A 21,342-nucleotide genomic window follows, 5' to 3' on the forward strand; every position below is an offset into this window, starting at 1 on the left:
CCAGCAAACAAGCCTCATCCAAATTAGGAAGTGAGTGGCTCTGTCCGCCTGGCTGCTTCCCCTTCAGGTCCCTTTAAACCCACAGTGCTATCAAGACTCGAGTTGTTGCTGACCTCAAATCACATCCCATCACTACAAACCCTGCCCTGAACCGAAAATTGCTTCGAAGGCAGCTCTCAGCCCCAAGCCCCCGGCCAGCCCCAGCCCTGGTGCCCCCACGTCCAAGCCTGTGAGTGGAGCCCTCTCTGGGCCAGAGGTGGGTTATCAGCCCAGGCCCAGGGCTCCTCTGAGGAGCCACGCCTGGGGTGCCATGACGGGGCTCTGCCAGACAGATGCTGAGGTCTGGGAATGTGCCCTGGGACCAGACTCCTGCCTCTGACTCCCAGAATGGAGTGTGTGCCCCAGGCCCTGGGTGGACATTGAGCCTGAGAGTGAGGGGCACAGAAAGCGGCCATTCCCACCCGGCTCTGGGCTATGAGCATGGTCAACAAGCAGGGCTCTGGGGGCTGACAGTGGCTAGGACAGGCTTCCCTTCCTCCCGGCCCCAGCCATTTTACCTTCCTGGGAGAGGACGATGAACTTGGTGGTCTTGAGTGGCTTTCCATTCAGTGTCCAAGTGACGGTGGCCGGGGGGTCGGAGGACACCTGGCACTGGAGCAGCAGCCTCTGGCCCTCTGCCACGTGGAGATCGTGTAGTTTCTCCTTGAAGGTCGGGGCTGTCCCTTGGCTCTCTGGTCTCTTTCCACTATCTGTGGCGCCTGCATGGCCCTTCGTGCAGTTCACATCATTCTTAACCTCCTTCTTAAGTTCTTTCCCGGTGGGTTTTGGGATTTCAGCCGGCTTGGCATTGCCCAAGGGTTTGGGGGCCTCAGCTGGCTTGGCGTTATCCAAGGGTTTAGGGGTCTCAGCTGGCTTGGCGTTGCCCACAGGTTTGGGGGTCTCAGCTGGCTTGACGTTACTCAAGGGTTTGGGGGTCTCGGCTGGCTTGGCATTGCCCACAGGTTTGAGGGTCTCGGCTGGCTTGGCGTTGCCTAAGGGTTTGGGGGTCTCAGCTGGCTTGACATTACCCAAGGGTTTGGGGGTCTCGGCTGGCTTGGCATTGCCCACAGGTTTGAGGGTCTCAGCTGGCTTGGCGTTGCCCAAGGGTTTGGGGGTCTCAGCTGGCTTGACATTACCCAAGGGTTTGGGGGTCTCGGCTGGCTTGATGTTACCCAAGGGTTTGGGGGTCTCGGCTGGCTTGGCATTGCCCACAGGTTTGAGGGTCTCTGCTGACTTGGTGGTGCCCAAGGGTTTGGGGGTCTCTGCTGGCTTGGTGCTGCCCAAGGGTTTGGGGGTCTCGGCTGGCTTGCTGTTACCCAAGGATTTGGGGGTTTCTGCTGGCTTGGTGCTGCCCAAGGGTTTGGGGGTATCAGCCAGCTTGGCGTTGCCCCCGGGTTTCAGGAGCCCTGAAGACTGGGCATTGCCCACAGGCTTGGGACCTTCTGCTGCCTTGGCATTCAAGGCTTCAGTATTATTGCCACCATTCTCTGTTGGTAATTTTTTCTTGCTGCCCAACACCGAGCGAAAATCTGGGGTGGCAGGTTTTGGAGGGGGTACCTTCTCAGGCACAGGGGTCTTGGGAGTCCCCTTCTTGGCCAGGACAGAGCGGAAATCCACCTGCTGGGGGCCATGCACTTTCCTCTCCTCCTCCGACAGGGTCTTCGGCTTCACTTGCCGCTGCAGGTTAGCGCGGAAATCCATCTGCTCAGCCGGGATCTCCTTCAGGTCCTCTTCAGACAAGGCCTTGGTGCTCACCCTCTTGCCCAGGAGGTCGCGGAAGTCCAGCTGCTCTGCTGGGATCTCCTTCAGGTCCTCTTCGGACAAGGCCTTGGTGCTCACCTTCCTGCCCAGGAGGTCGCGGAAGTCCAGCTGCTCCACCTCCTGCTGGCGGACGGCCTCCTCCGTGTGCTGCCGCGTCTCCACGCGCCTCTTGAGGACCCCACGCGCGTCCTCGCCGTTGCCTTCCGCGGGGGCACCCTGCCCTCTCGCCAGTGGCCAGCCAGGCCTCAGGCTCCCGGAGCCGTCACCGTCGCCACCACCATCAGCACCAGCTCCTCGGCCACAGAGGCCCTCGCAGCTGGCAGGCTCCCTCCCCCTGCGACCAGTGAAGGGAAAAAGGAAAGTAGCAGGAGGAAAAGGGGCCGGGTAAGAAAGAGACGTCAGGGAGAGCAAATCCCCGAGGGAGGGCGGGAGGGCGGAGGAAAGGGGAGGCCAGGGGGGCTGGCCAGGCCATGTTTATAGAAGGGAACTTTGGTGAGAGGCGCTTGCTTGCTTAGTTGGTTTGTTACATCGGTAATGACTTCAGTAGCCTTATAAGGGTGTGTGCAAAAAAAAAGAAAAAAATTTACCCCCCCTCCTCCCCCCTTCTCCCTCCCTCATTCCCCTTCCAATCTCTCTGTCTTGGCTCGGCAGCCTCAGCTAGAGGATACAAACAATCTGGGGCTGCCGAGCTGGGCCTGCTGGGACCAGGAGGAAGGTGGGCGGATAGTGGCACAGGGCCTGGCCTGGCAGCCCCCAGGGACACTCACCGCAGGACTGCTCTGGCTGGGCTGCTCTGTAGCATCAGGGACACCTGGCAACTGCATTGGCCAACACGGTTCCTGAAGAATTCAAGGGATCAATATAGATCAAGGGGCTTTCTAGGCCAAGAGGCTGCCTAATCTAGGGCAGTAGGGAAGGCAGGGCAGGCAGGAACTTGGCCGCAGGTTGGCTCCAGGGAAGAGGGGACCATGGACTGAGCTGTTACCCTAACATACCCACACCAGACCTAGGTTTAGGGCAGGGCCCTCCAGACTTTATCTTTCCAGCTCTTGCTTAAAAAGAAAAAAAAAAAAAGAATCAGCTAAGGTAGGCATCCAGAAATAGGAATACTTTTCTGTAAGTATATTATAAAAATAATACAATCGACACTCAGGCAAGGAAGAGTAAAGACTAAAGCTGCTGAGGGCTGTGATGGAGCTGCTTGGTCTAGACTCTGTGGTCCCACTAACCTTGCCCAGTGGCCCTGAGTTTCATTCCATGCCCCCTTAATACTGGGGTGGTTATTCCTTCTACTTACAAGGTGCCCCCATCTGCTGGGGCCCCTTCACCTGCTCGTGAAATGAAAACACCCTCTAATCCCTACCCAAGTGACCCTTTTTCTTCTTCGGTCACATAGAGAGGGCTCAGGATTCTTTAGCCCACTGTTAACACTGTCCATGACCAGCTGGGGAAAGGGGCTCGGGAAAGGGGCTGTACCATACCCATGCTGTGCTGGGCTTACAGCAGATCAGCCGTCAGATCCCACAAGGCTGCCCTCTGCTGGCAGGTCTGGACTCTGACCAGCCCAAGAAGGTGCTGCTCAGACTGCGGGAAGCAGTGGAGGCAGATCTGATAGTCAAAGGCGACTCTGCCTGCTAATAACCATGTTTTATGTATCACCTTCCATCTTTCATGACTCACAACCACTGCGTTTCTTGTCCCCATAACAGCGCAGTGAGGTTCACGGCATTCTTGTGCCCACTGTACAGGGAAAGAGTAGAGGTTCAGGGTTTCCAGAATGCAGGGCTGGGCTCTCGGGTTCTCCCACTCATGCCCTGCACTTGTCCATATCATGTGCACTTCAGGGCTGGCACCTGCACCAGGGCCTACCGTAGACGTAATCCATCTCATGTATTCCATCTCACTTACTCATGACAGATCTGTGAGGCTGGTGTCAGCAACTGTTTTTACAGGTGAGAAAAATGAGGCTTATAAAAAGGTTAAGTAACTTTGCCTAAACTCACAGGGCTGGCCAGCAGGGACAAGGGTTGGAACCTGACTTGTAATCTTCCCATTCCACCCTGCAGTGCCCTTCAGTACAAATCTATCCTGGGACGTGTGTGTTTGTGTGTGTCTGTGTGTCTATATCAACCACATGTAGGTGGGAGCTACCTGACGGGCACCTGTACCTGCCGGTCCATGATATGTGTATGTTACCTCCACATGGACAGAGAGCTGAGCACACGTTCCTGTGGCTCTGCCAATGCACTCAAGCAGTTACCTTGCTTTGCATGGCCTCCCTCCCAATGCAGGGCCAGCTCCAGGTTAGGCACCGTCAGCCCATAGTGTGGCAGATGATTCTTGAGGGTCTTGGGGGTCACTATTCGCTCCTTGACACTGGGAACCCACTTGACAGAGGAGAGGTTGGCCTTTCATGTTCCCTAACCTTCTCATCTGCTGGGTACCTGCTGGTTACCTTCCTCAACGCTCAGGCTCTAGGGGGCGAAGATTCAAGGTTCAGGCACCCCACTCTAGGCAGTGTGAGGGCCCAGGGTACTCCTTTGCTCCACAGACAGCACTTAGATGCCTTCTCAGCACCAGGCTCTGGGAAGGCTCAGGCCCTCAGAGCATCCTGGGAGCTCAGCACAGAAAACTAACAGGGCTTGGGTGACTCACAGAATACCCATGGGGGTCACTTGTGGCTGAGGCCTCGCCCCTGAGCACCCTGCTTCTTTCAGGTTGCTGGCTAGTAGGGCCCACTCTGTTTCCACTTGTCTTGTAAGCACAGGGTGCAGGGTCTGGGCTGGGCATGGAGCATGAGGACAGGGTGCCCCAGGGCCATGTTTTTGACATCTCCTCTGCTGAGTTTCCTCCTGTCACAAATAGAACACAGCCCAGATGCAGACTGAGCAGCAGATGTTGACCACATGGCCACGCTTCACCCCAGCCAAGCCCCTCAGAGGCTCTCCATGGTCGGGTGCCCTGACCCCTGAGCTGAAGTGAGCACTAGCTCCCCACAGGGGAAGCTGGCAAGGGCTTCTGTTGTTTTCTATTACCTGCCTTGAAGAAGGGGGTGCAGGCAGCCTGCTGCCCAACCCTTTCTCCATGCCTCCTGTGGGGGCACCCAGACAGTCTGAAGGGGCAGAGTTGGGAATACTACAGCAGTCTTACTAAAGACATCATCTGTTGGCATGATTCCCTCAGCCATACGCCGAAATCTCTGCTAGACTCTTTCCTTTTAACTTTGCACTTTGTCTTTGAGTGTAGCCAATTAACAATGTTGCCATAGTTTCAGGTGGACAGCAGAGGGACTCAGCTATACATACACATGTGTCCATTTTCCCCCAAACTCCCATCCCCTCCCATCCAGTCTGCCACATAGCATTGAGCCAGCTTCCCTGTGCTATACAGTGGGTCCTTGTTGGTTATCCATTTTAAATATCTGGCTAGACTTTTAAGGCAAATCATGGGTTCATGTGGAAAGGTCAGAGAGGCAGGTTACCTGGGACACACTTCCCAGATAACCTAACCAGCTGATCAGCCTCTTGGGGCCTCTTTGGTGTTGGCGCAGACTCAGTTACAAAGTCAGGCCTGAGGCTGAGGCCCCAACCCCATGGCCAGCCCAGGTGCTGCCACTGAGGTACGGGGCTGTCACTCTGTAAGTGGCACCTTTTGCACCCAACAGAATCCTCTGTGTTCCCTACTTCTGAAGCCCTGAGTCAGAAGCCCACTCTCTGGTTACAAAATCTTGGACCCTGCCCCACACTGAACCACCTACCCCTGGAATGGATTCTATATGCAAAATTAAAGAACTAATTTCCTGGCAAGTATCAATCTTCTGAATATTTTAGCTGGAATTTGGAGCTGATTTTTTGACATTTCCCCTTTTAGTTCAGCAGAACTAGGGAAGGGGAGGGAAAGTAGGAATCAACCGCCCACATGTGCCCCCAGCGTCAGCAGCGACAGACAGCGCTTGTCCACCCCCGCCCCCAGCCCAGCTTCCTCCAGTCTCTGTCCGTGAAAGGCATTCTGTCCTGGGTGCAGGTCTGATTTCTCTCTAGGTCTGGGTCTGAGAAAAGTCAGAGGAGCCCCTGGCAGGCCTGGCACACACTCCCCAGGGCAATTTTCCATGGACTTGCCTCCTTACTGGGGAAAAAGCCAAGGCCAGGGAGCAGCCTCCCAAAGGAATGAGGAGGCTGGACTCAGGGGGAGGGAAGAGGGGTGAGGGATGCATGTTTGGGGACCCCAGTGTGACGTCCTGTCCCAGGTTTCCCAAGTTCCCAGTGTGCTGAAACAAAGAATGGAGGAGCATCTGATTTAAAGACAGAGCCGAGGGATCCAGTCTGGGCTCTGCTACTCACCTTTGGGTGGCCATGACCTTGAGGCCTCAGCTTTCCCCGTTATTAAACAAGGAGGCGGTTCAATAACTTCTGAAGTCCCTTCTAGCTAAGACAGTCTAAGTTTTATGACTGTCCCCAGCTGGGCCCAGACAGTCTGCCTGCCGACCTCCCGGTGCAACCCTCCACTCTGGCCTGGCAGGCTTCCCACAGCCTTGCTCTGCTCTTTCCTACCCTCTCTCCCTCAGTCTATCCAATGAGACTTGCCTCATTTGCTCAAAATCCCACAAAAAACTCATCTCTTCTAGGATGTCTAGCTTGAGTACATGAGTACCGTCTCGAAGCATCGCTCCTTTCATACAGACAAGCTCTATTCTAACACAGAATCAGTTCCCATTATTTGCACTGGGCAAGGAGAAGAAACTATTTTCTATTTTGGAGGCAGATTGGTCTTCCTGATAATAACTAGTTCAGGAACAAGGCTAAGGCCATCGGTGTGTTCTGAGCATGTTGCTGATGGTGATAGGATAATCAGTGGACCCACAACCATCTCATCAGCTGCCACAGAAGTGGTATTACCTCAGGTGAGGCTTGCTGAGCCTTGCCAGCAAAGTAGAATTTCCTAGCAGATCCAAAGATGCCCAAGAAGTAATAAGTGGCTATTTTACTAAAACTCACCAAATATTGGGGTGGTTTGTTATGCAGCAAAAGCTAACAGTTCAAATACACAGCACACGCCCAGAAAGGACCCAAGCAGCTAGAGCACATGCTAGGTCTGGTCCTTACTTAGAACAGCACTCCATCAGTAGCTTCGGCATATGGTTACAGAGCCTGTCTGTAACTCAGAGCCCTGACCACCGCGGGCTCAGGACAGGGAAACGACTGATCCAGGAGAGCAAGCCCCTTGTAAAGAGGCCAGGCACCCGAGCCAGAGAAGTCCAAACGTCTTCAGGATGTGGCAAATCTGTTTGCCAAGTCATGGTACAGACAAGTGCTCTTTTTCAGTGCTGATACCAACCCTAGGGGCTGGTGTTCTGTCCCCATCAACCCAGGGTGGACATGGAGTTTCAAGAATTAGAGCATTTTAAAGGTGGAAAAATATTTCTGGATCACATCCATTTAACAAATAGCTACCAAATGCCGACTATGGGCAGACAATGCTCTAGGCACTGGGAACACAGCAACGTGCCTTCACAGAGCTTACCTTCCCATGTTCCCTAGAAAGACCTTGAAAGGGAGGAGAAATGAATGGGGATAGTTAATGTCCCTGTAGTGGTTTTAAATGTCTACAAACTCTTTGATACTCCTCTCTCCAAGAGGAGAACTTAATTGCCCTTTCCTTGAATATGGGCTGTACTTACTGACTCACCTCTCACGGATAGAATGTGACAGAAGTAATGACTGCCGGTGAATGGTCATAGGAGACGAAACTAGTTGTCTCCCTTGGACCACCAGCTCTGGGGAAGTCAGCTGCCATGTCATGAAGATGCTCAAACAGCCCTAGGGAGAGGTCCACATGGCCAGGAGCTGAGGCCTCCTGCCACCAGCCTTGTGAGTGAGTGAGCCATCATAGATGTGGACCCTCAAGCCTCAGTCGAGTCTTCAGAGACAGTAGCCCCTGCTGACATCTTCATTGCAACCTTGTATAAAAGCCTGAGGCAAAACCTATACAAACTGAGAATATTATTGCTGTCTCAAGCAATATGGGGGTGAAAGATAACAAATAAATTCCCTTCATGGGACTTTCGAGGTGGCAAAAGTGGTAAAGAACCTGCCTGCCAATGCAGGAGACATCAGAGACCAGGGTTTGATCCCTGGGTTGGGAAGATCCCCTGGAGGAGGAAATGGCAACTCATTCCATTCTTTTCTGGAAAATCCCATGGACAGAGGAGCCAGGCAGGCTACAGTTGAAGGCATCACAAAGAGTCAGACGTGACTGAAGCAACTTAGCACAGCATATTCCCTTCACAATAGATAACGCTGCTTTCCCAATTTTAATCCATCTTTCCTCACTCATTCTTCATATACCAAATAATGGGGGGGGAACAAAACCAGGATGTAATAAGATGGAGGACTCTGGGGAATTGAGCTCAGCGCTCAATAAACCTCTGTTGTCTTGAGGTGGAAGAACAAAAGCTTGTCAGTAGCACCAAGCCTGCTGTTTCTTTTCCCTGAAGCCCAGCCCCACATTCTTCTGTGGCTCCCCTGGCCTCCCAGTCCCAAGTAGCGACTTTGCCAGGAGGTAGGAACTGGGTGATTGGAGAAGGAAATGGCAACCCACTCCAGTGTTCTTGCCTGGAAAATCCCAGGGACGGCAGAGCCTGGTGGGCTGCCGTCTATGGGGTCGCACAGAGTTGGACACGACTGAAGCGACTTAGCAGCAGCAGCAGCAGAAACTGGGTTGGGAGGGGTTAGAGGAAATCAACAGGGCATGCAGACTCACTTGAGCAGGATCTCATACTGGCCGGCGTGCCAGGGCTGCACGTTTTTCAGAACCAGGGTGAACACGTCCTCATTCTGTAGCACCTCAAAGTGGCCAGTGTCTCTGGAGAGGGCTTTGCCATCCCGGAGCCAGTGCACAGTGGGGAAGGGGTCGCCGGCTATGGCACAGGATATAAGGACACTCTGGCCCAGGCAGGCCGTCACTGAGCGGGGCTTGCTGATGAACCAGGGCTGGGTGCCATCCTGCGGCTCTGAAGTTAGCAGAGGATTGAGTTAGAGAGGAAGGCCTTTCAGCCGAGAGCATCCACCTCACTCTCCAAGGTGGTGAAGGTCAGAAGACAGCACGTTACCCAACGAACAGCTTATCCAGAAATGACTCTTACTGAACATTCAGGGAGAGTACCTCCTTCACATGGCAAATCTGTCTTGGTTGCTTCTCAGAGGGCAAAATTAACATGAACCTGTAGCAAGGGGAGGTCACCTAGAACGTACAGGGGCACTGGGACAGGTGACGATGATCTGTATGATGAAGAGCTGTCACTTGCTTGTGTGTGCTGAACTCCTCTTAACTATGGGTTCTCTAAAGGCAGGCCCTCCTAGGTCCTCGCCTCCATGGCTGTCACTGCCGAACCCTTGGTGCATTAGCAGACTCTCTCCCAGCACTCCGTGCAGCAGCTCTCCAGTAATCCAGGGAGAGCAGGGGCTTCCACAGGCAGGGGAGGGTGGCCCCACTCAACCAGAGCCCCAGATGGAGGATGGGGAGCTGGCCACTGGGGCCGGGGTGCAACCAAGGGTGCACAGGAGATGGGAACAAAGTAGGCTCACATTGCTCCCTCACCTCCAGGTCGTCTTTGGAGAGACCATAACCACATAGATACCCATCCCTGCCCCGCTTCTGGTCACAGGTCACCAGGTCACAGGTCAGCCTCACCTTGCACGGTGAGCACGGCCTGTGTGCGGACCTCTCCTGCGCTGTTCCAGGCCTCACAGGTGTAAGTGCCTGTGTCCTCTGGGAACACTTCCTGGATACACAGGCTGTGCTGAGTGCCTCTCTGTTCAAAGTGGAAGTCCTCGGACTCCTGGATCTCAGTCCCATCGTGAAGCCAAATGACCTCCGGGGGCGGGTTCCCTGAATGGAGAGGAGTAGCAGGGGGGCTGGTCAGAGAGGCGCTTCCCTGGGCTGTGGGCAACTCTACTTAGCACTGTGACACTGCATTGCTTCCGTCTTCCCATCCATAAACATTCTAACCCTACCTACCTCATAGGTTTACTGGGAGGGTTAAATAAATTAATACCACCCCCTTAGCAGCCCACTAGAAAAGCAGATTAGAGCAGCACCTGGCACAAAGAAAGTACTCAATACATGTTCATTATAAGTACTTAACAACAAATTTGGGGAAGCCAGAAAGAATCCAGAAGTGGAAAAAAAAAAAAGATTTCAGAGATGAAAAATACACTGGTAGAAAAACTTTTAAAATCAGAATTCAGACTGAAAATGCTGAGTGGTAGCTGGATCGGTGGGTTCCAGCTCTGTTTCCTGCCCTGCACGCCTCACACGGGACTTCACAGAAACTCCCTTGTCAGTTTTCACCAAGGCAAGGCTCCGTTAGCACTTCATTTTGGTGCCATACAAATGTCCAAGGTTGAAGATGGGTGTCAGGCTCTCCAGACCCAGCTCATGGTGGATAGCATTTTCAGTTTTTGCTAGTCTACTTCCCTGGGGGTAGCTTCTAGCAATTTTGGGGGGCATAAAACAACAGCCACCTGTGAGGGTTCCTCTGTGATAAGAGCTGAGCCACGGTGTTCTGCTTCCAGGGGAGCAAGACCCTGGGAATAGCAGCATAGTGTCAGGCTCTTTCAAGGACAGTGAAGACCACCACCTGCCTTGATGGGGTAGCCAACCCTGTGTCTGGAGGTCGGGGGCCTCTGATTTCTAAACTTGAGGAGTGTGTGCAGGGGAGGGGATCCAGCCTCAGCCTGCCTTATCCAGGGACTGCCTCCAGCCTTCGGGAGCAGGGAGTTCACCCTGAGACCACAGGTTCTCTCCCAGCTCATCCTTATCGCCTTTGCTCCAAAGAAACTGAAAAACCAGAGAGGACCTCCAGGCTGTCAACAGGACTTATCAGAGGCCAGCACAAATCTATGTCATTAAGACTGTGCCAGGAGATTCCCCAGGCTTCGCTTGCTGGCTTCCAGCAAGGACTGTGACATCTTCCATTGGGCTGCTCATCCCCTGCTCTTGTCACCCCATCCCTGTTTGAGGAGGCCTATGTTCCATCTTCTCACCTTAACATCTGAATACAGCAACTATCTTCCGAGAGTCTGGGAGTTCTCACATCACCTGGTTTTGCAGCAGTGCTCACAATCTCCAGTTACACTGGCCATACTATGTTTTCAATTAATCCCCCACCTCTCTAGCATGGCCATCTTTTCCCCCTGAACCACTTAACCTTGAATCCAGAAAATCCTCTCCAGAGAAAGCAGAAAAGAGGGGCCAAGAGGCTTCATTTCTTCAGGCCCATTGACTTGACAGTTCCAGGCTGATTTTCTGATGGATCAATGAGCTGAGCAGGACATCGGGGAGCAATGCCCATGCTGCAACCATGCCCATTGTCATGTAGACCCTGAGGAGAGAGTATTGGGGACAGACCTGACACCTGGACTGTCATGGTGACCTGGCTCCCATCCATGACTTGGAGATCAGAGAGGCCCTGCAGGAAGAGGGGCGCGACGGGCTTGTTGGGGGCTGCAGGCAGGAGGCACTTGCTCTTCTCCTCACTCTTCTTCTCTGCGTGGCAAACAGAATGTGGGGTGAACACTCACTCATTCATTCCACAGACACGGACTAAAGGAACACTCAGCGTGTGAACGTGCTGGGGCTCATGTTCCCACCAGAAGCTGACTGCTGCCAGACAAGGAGTGTGGGAGGCCCAGGAGTCCCCTCGGAACAAGGCGTGCCCATTTCTCTGCATGGCATGACAGTGCTCTCGCCTCCTGGCTGGGAAGGACGAGGCCTCTGGAAGGCCATGTCCAAACTACGTTCTGGGTCCCCAGGAGCACTTCCGGGGGATGGAAGTGGTGGGGGAGAGCCAATGCTTGGCATCCTATGAGAAGTTTACCCATGAAATTTTATTTACTCTTTTGAGTAAGTGATACACTCATATGGCATAAAGTTCAAAAGGTACAAAGAGTATGTGTACAGTCTCCTTTCTATCCCTGTCCTCTGGCCAAATGTCTCTCCCCAGAGGCAACCAACTTCCAGCTTCTTGTTCATGGTGCCAGCGATGGTCCATGTGTATAACACACAATAGCACATAGGTATACACTTTATCTTTTTTCTCTTAAAAGACTGATAGCAAACTATATATAATGATTGGCACCTTGCTTTTTCATCTGACAATACAGTTATCCCTTGGTATCTGCAGGGGATTCTTTCCAGGACCCCTTGCTGATACCAAAATCTGCAGCTGCTCAAGTTCCTTATATAAAAAAAATAGCATAATATTTGCATATAACCTAAAATCCTCCTGTATACTTTAAAATCACCTCTTGCTTATGTATAATACCAAATACAACGCAAGCACTATATAAGTAGTTGCCAGCACAGCAAATTCAAGTTGTGCTTTTTGAAACTTTCTGGAATTTTTTCCTCAAATATTTTTGATATGTGGTTGTTTGAATCTACAGACGCAGATCCCACAGGTACACAGGGAGGACTGCATATCTAGATGTCTCTCATAAAACAGAACTAGAGAGCTTCTTCGTTGTTTTCTATGACTGCATGGTGCTCCATTACCATCTCCTGAGATTTTAAGCACTTCAAGAAAGTCAAAGACACTCCATCATTAGAATGACTAAAACTAAAGACTGATCATCCTAAGGACCATGCTGGCAAGGATGTGGAATTCTCCTACGCTGCTGGTGTGAGTGCAAAATAGTTCAGACCCTTTTGAACACAATCTGACAGTTTCTTCAAAAGTTAATCATTTAGCACATGATCCATTCATTCTATTCCTGGGTATTTACACAAGAGCAATGAAAGCACATGTCCAAACAAAGACTTGTACACAAACATTCATAGTCGCTTTCTTCCTAATGGCTTTTCTTCCTGGAAAAAACCCAAATGCACATCAACAAGTGAACGAGTAAACACACTATGAAGTACCCACACCAGGGGAATACTACTCAGCGCTAACAAAAACACTACCCAAGGACAAATCTCACCAAAATTACTCTCGATGAAAGAAAGCAGACCACGAAAGTACACTGGATGATTCCATTTATATACAATTCTAGAAAAAGCAAAATATAGTGACAGGTTGTTTGGGGCAGGGGTTGGGAGATAGATTGTAAAGGGGCATAAGAAAGCATTTGGAGTGACGGAGATGTTCATTTCTTAAAATCGTGGTGAAGGTTTCATGCGTGAAGGTTCAAAGTAAACACCATAAATATATGCAGTTTGTTGTACAGGAAAAATGGGGAGAAAATCTCTCTGGGAGAGGGAAAGAATGCCCCAGCTAGCCAGAGACAGACACTAGAACAACTCTCTGGGTTCAGGGCTGGCCCACTCACCCTCATTCTGTTCTCCTGGGGAGGGAGGGTAATAAACAGGCTTTCCTTTATTCTCAGAATCCTCCCTAAGCTGGGCTCTGACCTGCTTCATGAGAGCCAAAGGGAAAGGGACAGCGGAGAGGTGAGCTGGTATCTGTTTCCCGCAGTTCCCAGCTGCTCAGTCTCTGATCCTGCCCTTCGTCCTGTGAGCCACACGGTCTTGACCTTCAATAACTCTTTTTCAGTCTTTTTGTTTTTGTCTTGGTTGGAGGGGTGGGGCGGGTCTGGAGCAGGCAAGGGTAGAGACAAAGAAGGCTATGGTATCTCTAAGGTAAACTCTAAGTTTGGGGGCAGGGGGACTGTGGTATTTTGAGTTCTTTTTAGCCCACAGCCACACAAACCAGATCTTCTCCTGGAAGCCTGTAGCCATGACAATACATTTTTAGGCTGATTTACATACCTGGGAAAGGCCTAACTCCAAACTGGCCACTAAATGAAAACAAAATATGGCATACTCAGAACATGCTCTGCACAGCCTCTGGGCATGAGGGTGTGAGAGGCTGGGAAGACCAGGGAGGTGGGAGGACAAGTTTCCCCAAGGTAGGTGCTGTGTGAAGGGCATGGAGCCAGAGTACAAGGGGACACAGGACCCATGACCAGAGGACGGGCTCTCAGAGACAATCGGCCCCAGCCCTGGCATCGTTGCCTCTGACAGGGGCAGCCAGACACCCTTGGCAGAAAGGCTCAAGCGGTGGGCTCGAGGGACCCAATATTGGGAATGCTTAGATCTCCCTGGGCAAGCAGGCTGCCTCGGGAGAGTTGAGGAATTTCCTCTTGCAGAGAACGAGAAGGCTCCAGGACAAATGTTCTCGCCTGTCCAGAGCCCTCCCAGTTCCCGCCTCTCCACTGTCGTGGCCAGAGTCCCAGCTTCACAGAGCTCCCTGCAGACGGCCTCTCATTCCCAGATGCTTCGGGAACATCAAAACCTCCAGCTCCCTTTCCTGCAAGCAGTTGACAGCTCCTCTTTGACCCCTCCATGTGTTAGGTCTTCCTACTGCTCAGTTTCCAGGCCTGGGGCTTTGGCAAAGCCAAGCCACCCTACGGGTCTCCGCCAGTGCAACTAAATGCCTATCTGCACCTCCCTGCCCTGAGAGGGTGTCCTGGGCACTGCCTCCCATGTGACAGCTCACTGGTTCTCTGAGAGCCACTGAAATGCAGGATCTGAGACTGGGACTTGGTTGTGGGCAAGGCACTCTCTCTTTCTAAAGCTTAAGTTCTTCAACTGTATTTAGGGGAATAACAGTACTATTACAGGACCTGGGGGGTTTAAAGAGATAATATATGAAAGTACTTCATCCAGCTACCCATCATCCACGTTCGCAGGTGTGTGAGGCTGGCGTGAGTGCTCACTCACACCTACCTCTTGGGCTTAATTACCTGGTGCGTTTATCGGCAGCAGAAGAACAAATGGAGCCTCACTCCAGGATTAAAGATTGTCATTTTCCTAAGGGAAATACTGTTAGGAATACAAATGTGTTGCTTAAAAATATGGATATATCTAAAGTAAATCTAAATTTTTAGAACAAAATTTCACTGCACTCCTTCAGAGAGAGATGAGTGACAGCGTCTGAATCTGTGGAAACGGCTCCAGGCAGGCATTTAATTCCAAAGTCTCCCATCGTCTCTGACCCTGTTGTTGCCTCCCCAGCAAGGGCCCCACAGCAAGAACAAAGAGGAGAGGGAAGTGACAGGGAGTAAATGGGCAGAATGAACCTGTTCTCAAGCCTGCCGTTCAGGGTCACGTGGGACTAGAGCCACAGAGAACTGGGCTCAGCCCCAGTCGCTGCCCCAGAGTCTTCACAGAATGAGAAAAACCACCAAAGCTCCCCTACAAACACACTCTGGGCTCAGATCCCGGAGCCAATGAGGATGGCAGTTTTAGGGCAAGCGGCTTCCTCAGGCAACCCCAGAAAAGCAGCCCTAACTTGAATCCTGAAACCCCAGTCCCAAGCCCACCATCCAGCTTTACTGGAGAGAGGCTGGGACCTGCTCAGGTGAAGTAAGGTACCCAAGGTCCCAGAGCCAGTGACAGGCAGACTGAGAGCTCAAACCCAGGCCTCCTGACTACGAGGCCAAGGTGTTCTGAGATTGTTTTTTCCAGGGGAGCCAGTCACCTGCAGGGATGGCCATGCTGGACTCCCCATGAGGACAGATGTGCTATGTGGACTCCCATTCTAGACACCTGACACGGGAGAAAAGCTACCACAGAGCAGGGAACGTCAGGGGAAAGAGCGAGGTGTGTGTTTGTCATTTAATTCCAAAGCCATACACAACTTACCCTGGCTCATCTGTGGCCGACAGATCACATATCAGTTTATGCTACCTCTTGCATGGACTTAGATATAGTAAGAATAGACAGATGGTAATGGGTGTTGTGAGCTCCTAGCTCTAGCTGTGTGATCTGAAGCAAGTCTTCAAGCTAAGCCTCAGTGTTCTCTCCTCTAAACTGATAGGAATACAGTTATCATCAGTTACTGACAATCATGCCCAAGTGATAAGGGTAATGCACACATCATTAGTATAATGCATGATAAATACTGCCGGATTTTCAGATGATTCAAAGAAATGACATATGTAAAACAGCTAAAGAATATCTGGCACATAATAAGTACAAGAATAAATGTTTTGTGCCTTTCCTAATCCGACTGTTTTTGGTTAGGCAAACTCAATCTGACAATAACTACTGATGTGATGAGAAATGATATGATACGGTGTCCTCGCAGATCAGGATATTCACATATAATTGGTCAGAGATCTGAAAGGTCTCAGCTGCCACTGAGACAACATTATAACAATGCCTTACAAAGGTCAACACTTAACGATTCTAAAGGATATCCGCAGCTCTCAGTTTACGTCCAACACCCTCTGAAGTCGGGAAGAATGTGCCCTCACTTTATAGCAGAATGAGCTGTGGCTCAGAGAAGGAAGCTGGCAGAAAACCTGCCGTGGCCAGTGGGGTCCCGGTCTGGATGCTCTCTTCCCGACCTGAGAACAAAGGCCAGTCAGCTAGATTCCCGGGAGCTTTCTGTCCTTGTGCTCTTGCCCAGAGTAGCTGGTTCTCCGAGAGTAGTCTCTCCCGGAGTCCTGCTTTAGCTGTCACCTGGCGCGGTCCTGGTTTCAGGCAGGGTCGGTTTCCCAGGGTCTGAGGGAAGAGGCCCCCAGGGGCCGCAGCACCTCAGGCAACCTGAACCTTTGCACTTGGGGAGGGCAGACTCTGGCTGTGGCACACCAAGGGAGGAGGTCCCTGGGATGCAGCGGCAGACTTGGGGCCGGATTAAATATACCCCAGGTCTCCCCCACAGCTGTGCTTCCTCTGGTCTGCTGAGACCAAGCCCACAGGACTCTTTCTGTTTGGAATCTAGGGCGGGCTGAGCCTCCTTGATTTACTGGCCTAGGACTAAATTTCTGAAGTGAACTTGTCTGTTGCTTGGGTACTTGGTCAATTAGCCAATGGCCCTCCACTCACTCATTGGCTTTCTCTGTCATTAAACTGGGCAGCTGGGTGTTGGGGGTTCTGTTCCACGTTGAGAGAAGGGAAAAGAAACAGGCTTGTCCTCTGGTGGGAAAGACAAGAACTAAGATTAAGAACGGTTATAAGCAGTGCACATGCTCAGTCATGTTCAACTCTATGCAACCCCATGGACTTGCAGCCAGTCAGGCTCTTCTGTCCATGGGACTCTCCAGGTAAGAATACTGGGGTGGGTAGTCATTCCCTTCTCCAGGCAATCTTCCCAACCCAGGGATCAAATCTGGGTCTCCTGCATTGCAGGCAGATTCTTCACTGTCTGACCCACCAGCAAACCCCATAAGCAGTTTATTGACAAGTAAACAATGATGTCATGTAGATTAAACTATAGCAGGACTTAGGAAAGGGACAGAGGAACGAGAGGAGAGAAGACAGAAGGTGGGAGAAGAAAGGAACATGGAGGGAGAAAAGGAAGGAGAGGGACAAAGACAGAGAGAGAGCACTCTCTGAGCCTGTTTAGACCCTCCAGAGCTTCCCTGGTAGCTCAGCTGGTAAAGAATCTGCCTGCAATGCAGGAGACCCCGGGCCGATTCCTGGGTTGGGAAGATCCCCTGGAGAAGGGATAGGCTACCCACTCCAGGATTCTTGGGCTTCCCTGGTGGCTCAGATGGGAAAGAGATGGCCTGTAATGCGGGAGACCTGGGTTTGATCCCTAGCTTGGGAAGATCCCCTGGAGGAGCCTAGCAACCCACTCCAGTATTCTTGCCTGGAGAATCTCCACGGACAGAGGAGTCTGGCAGGTTAAAGTCCAGGGGGTTGCAAAGAGTCAGACATGACTGAGTGACTAAGTATAGCACAGACCCTCCAAGTTTTCCCTCCTTGGCCATTTTTGCTCTGTTTTGACTCATCAGAAACTGTTTCTGAAGACAGTCCCTAGTCATGAACTTAAACATAAAACTCTTGCTCTGGGGAAGCAAAAGTATCAAACAAATGACTTCTCAGAGACCCAGAGAAGCAGAACAAGCATGTGGGCTGAGGCAACTGGAGGCCTAGGGGGGCTGCCTGTGAGCTGGCGGATTGTGGCTGCTGACTTGACGTCTGAGCATCAGTTTTCCTCATCTGTAGAACGGAGTTGATTCAAAAAGTAGAGCGTGGAGTCTTTAAGGGAATTAAAACAGACTGGGTTTAACTGATTAGATCGTTTATCAAAACAATGGTCCTCATTAAAAATGATGACTGATGGTCTCGTTTTAACACTTAAAGGAACTGATACAATCCCAATAATAAGTTTTGAAAAGCTCTTATTTAGAGGAAGTTAAGCATCCACACAACAGGTGCTATTTGCTACTTCTCTCATTAATTCTCATACAATAACTAGTATATCATGCAGATGACATCACCCTTATGGCAGAAAGCTAAAGAGGAACTAAAGAGCCTCTTGATGAAAGTGAAGAGCAAAGCAAAAAAGTTGGCTTAAAACTCAACATTCAGAAAACTAAGATCATGACATCCAGTCCTATCCCTTCATGGCAAATAGATGGGGCAACAATTTAAACCGTGACAGGTTTTATTTTCTTGGATTCCAAAATCACTGTAGATGGTGATTGCAGCCATGAAATGAAAAGACACTTGCTCCTTGGAAGCAAAGCTATGACAAATCTAGACAGCATATTAAAAAGCAGAGACATTACTTTGCCGACAAAGGCCTAGTCAAAGCTATGGTTTTTCCAGGGGTCATATATGGATGTGAGAGTTGGACCATAAAGAAGGCTGAGCGCTGAAGAATTGATGCTTTTGAACTGTGGTGCTGGAGAAGACTCTTGAGAGTCCCTTGGACTGCAAGGAGATCCAACCAGTCCATCCTAAAGGAGACCAGTCCTGGGTGTTCATTGGAAGGACTGATGCTGAAACTGAAGCTCTAATACTTTGGCCACCTCATGCGAAGAGCTGACTCATTAGAAAAGACCCTGGTGCTGGGAAAGATTGAGGGCAGGAGGAGAAGGGGGTGACAGAGGATGAGACGGTTGGGTGGCATCACCTATTCAATGGACATGGGTTTGAGCAAGCTCTGGGAGGTGGTGAAGGCCAGGAAAGCCTGGTGTGCTGCAGTCCCTCAGGCTGCAAAGAGTCAGACACAACCGAGTGACTGAACAACAAGGCCTGGTATAAGCTTGCTCATCAACACTGGAGACGTGAGCAAGGCCTCGGGCTTTCTCGGGCTTGAAAAGCAAGACGCCCCTACAGCTTGCTGCGGTGCTGGTGTGGAGCCAAGTGTCTTTTTTCGCACTGCAATCATTCGCCCACTCTTCCCTTCTGAACCCTTCCTCACTTTACATGCGTTAGCAAGAAAAACACTTGCAAATTTCTCCTTAGACACTTTCTCTTGGGAGTTTTCTCCACCTGCCAACTTTTACCAGCCAAGTTACCGCTCTCTAAAGCGCCCCATGTTTACGGACTGAATTCGCATTAACTGTACATGAGTAGTTTGCCTTGAAAATGGCTCGTAGAAGGCTCCCAGCTCATTCGAAACTTGTGTCAGATTAAAATAAAAAATTAAGAATGTCACCTTTAAACTGTGTAAAAAGATGATGACACCAATATGAAACAGACAGAATTCTCTACCATCTGAAGAGCTCCCCAGGGCTCTCCCTAAGAGGGACCACTGCCTGTCACAGCTTTTACCAAGTCCTGCTGTCAGAGCCTCAGGCCCTGTCTGTCAGTAGTTTCCCTGCTCTGACACCAGCATCCCTGGATCCACAGGTTGTCACCAAATAAAAATGGACATGGAAGGGCCCTCCCCTACTTCCTACATCCCCTGCCCCCACACCTCAGGTGTGCAGACACATGGACCTCCTGAAGACGCAGTTGGGGAGAGGGAAAATTATTGCCTTCATCTCTGAGCTACTAAAGATTTTCCTTAAGTTTCGAAACTGAAATATTTTGTTTAGTCATAAAAATGCAAAATATCTTTCCAATAGCAAATCCAGTTCACTCCACATACTGTTAAACTATTCACCCTGTAATACTATGGACATTCAGTGAATTACCAGTGAAAGTTCCGGAAGCACAATTCTCCCTCCTTCCTTGATGTGCTGCTCAAAATCCAGCAGGGTCCAGGGGTCTCAGTCTGGCCTCCTCCTTTCCCTAAGCTCCAGGACTGTTGACTCAAGCGTTCATCAGGGTTACCTTCGCCCAGCTGCTCCCCGTCGGCAGGGCATTTATGCACAGTGCAAATCCCTCGCCAGGGATGTCTGTGAACTCTCTCCCAACAAAAGTCTGTCTAACTGAATAAACCGACTTGGAGAGTCAGCAAATGGTCTACTTGTTGGGCATGAAAAGAGAGCCTTTCCCCCATAGCCATGCCCTCTCTTTTGGTTTTCCTTCTCCCCACTGATTTCTCCTGACCCTAAGAAGCAAATGTGAAATAGAAAGGAAAAGAATGAAAGGAAACAACGCCATGTGACACTCCCTCCCCCTCCCCAAGAATCTCTGACCAGTAATGATAGGGTTTCCAGATGGGAGGTGGGAGTATATTACAACCACAGCCTTCTTAGTGCCTTAAGAGTTATAATCAAACTCTAAACATAGAGGTAAACCATCCAAACCAGCCCATGTACCCTCTGGAGGCACGTCTGGAAACCACACTCTCCACCACACTGTCAAAGCACGGATCGCATTTTGCCATTAGGAACACAAAACTGTAATTCTGGATGGCATTCCTGACCAAGGACTCCAAGTCAAAAAATGCTACAGGTGACCTGCAATGACTGTAGAAGGAGACTGTGATGTGGCATGCTCAGTAGTTGTGAAGCATGAGTTTAGTTGTTCCATATAATGTGGGATCTTCCCAGACCAGGGATCAAAATCATGTCGCCTGTACTGGCATGCAGATTCTTTACCACTGCGCCACCAGGGAAGCCCCCAGAACTTTCTTTTTTAATACATTTAAGAGGCTGTCAGTGCTTAAAGCAAGGGGCTTTCCAGGTGATACAGTGGCAAAGAATCCCTTTGCCAGCGCTGAAGATGCAAGAGATGCAGATTCGATTCCTGGGCTGGGAAGATCCCCTTTAGAAGGAAATAGCAACCCACTTCAGTATTCTTGCCTGGAAAATTCCAGGGACAGAGGAGCCGGGTGGGCTACAGTCCAGGGGTTCACAAAGAGTCGGACACAAATGAACACACACACACACACAGTGTTCCAAGCTGCCCCGCAGAGGGCTTGTCCCTAATCTGAAAGCCAGCTGGGCTCTGACTGATGCTTTCACTGTCCAGAGAATGGCTGATTCCCTGGTGCCCATTACTTTCATTAGAGGCTCATTATCAAAACAAACACGCTTATTAAATTTCATTTTTTATTTTAGAAATCAGGGTATTTTAGAATTTACCTTATCCACATTTTATGTCCTTCGGTGCCTTTAAGAGCCCAGCAGGCCTTCACTTAAATAAACAAACCATTAGGCTGAGACACTCTGTCTAAATGGGCACATTAGCAGGTTAATAAATCTATCGTCACTTAAGAATTTTAGCCTTGACAAAGATACTCCAAGGGGAGAGAAATTAAAAAGATTCTAGTCTAAGAAAGCCCCCACACCAATGACCAGTGCATATACACTGAAATATTTACTCTTCTCTGATCTTCCAGGGTTCTGCAGGAATTTAGATTAATCATCCTTTAGGCTCTATCCTGGGTCAGGAGGGAAGATTTTC

At 50.6% G+C, this 21,342-nt stretch overlaps 1 protein-coding gene across 3 annotated transcripts in view; it reads right to left on the reverse strand.

The window, feature by feature from the left end:
* The window catches only part of MYLK (myosin light chain kinase), a 292,274-nt gene that overhangs the window by 83,437 nt on the left and 187,495 nt on the right, over positions 1 to 21,342 (reverse strand). For all 3 annotated transcript variants that reach the window (XM_055396158.2, XM_055396005.2, XM_055396085.2), the window contains 5 exons: positions 11,209 to 11,346; positions 9,490 to 9,687; positions 8,560 to 8,809; positions 2,568 to 2,639; positions 558 to 2,134 (listed from right to left, as the gene is read on the reverse strand). In XM_055396158.2, the coding sequence (XP_055252133.2) occupies positions 558 to 2,134; positions 2,568 to 2,639; positions 8,560 to 8,809; positions 9,490 to 9,687; positions 11,209 to 11,346 (2,235 nt within the window). The remainder of the gene's footprint in view (positions 1 to 557; positions 2,135 to 2,567; positions 2,640 to 8,559; positions 8,810 to 9,489; positions 9,688 to 11,208; positions 11,347 to 21,342) is intronic.

The sequence above is a fragment of the Moschus berezovskii genome, chromosome 1, assembly GCF_049115385.1.
Source record: "Moschus berezovskii isolate FMDL1 chromosome 1, NW_MosBer_1.0, whole genome shotgun sequence".
NCBI lineage: Eukaryota > Metazoa > Chordata > Mammalia > Artiodactyla > Moschidae > Moschus > Moschus berezovskii.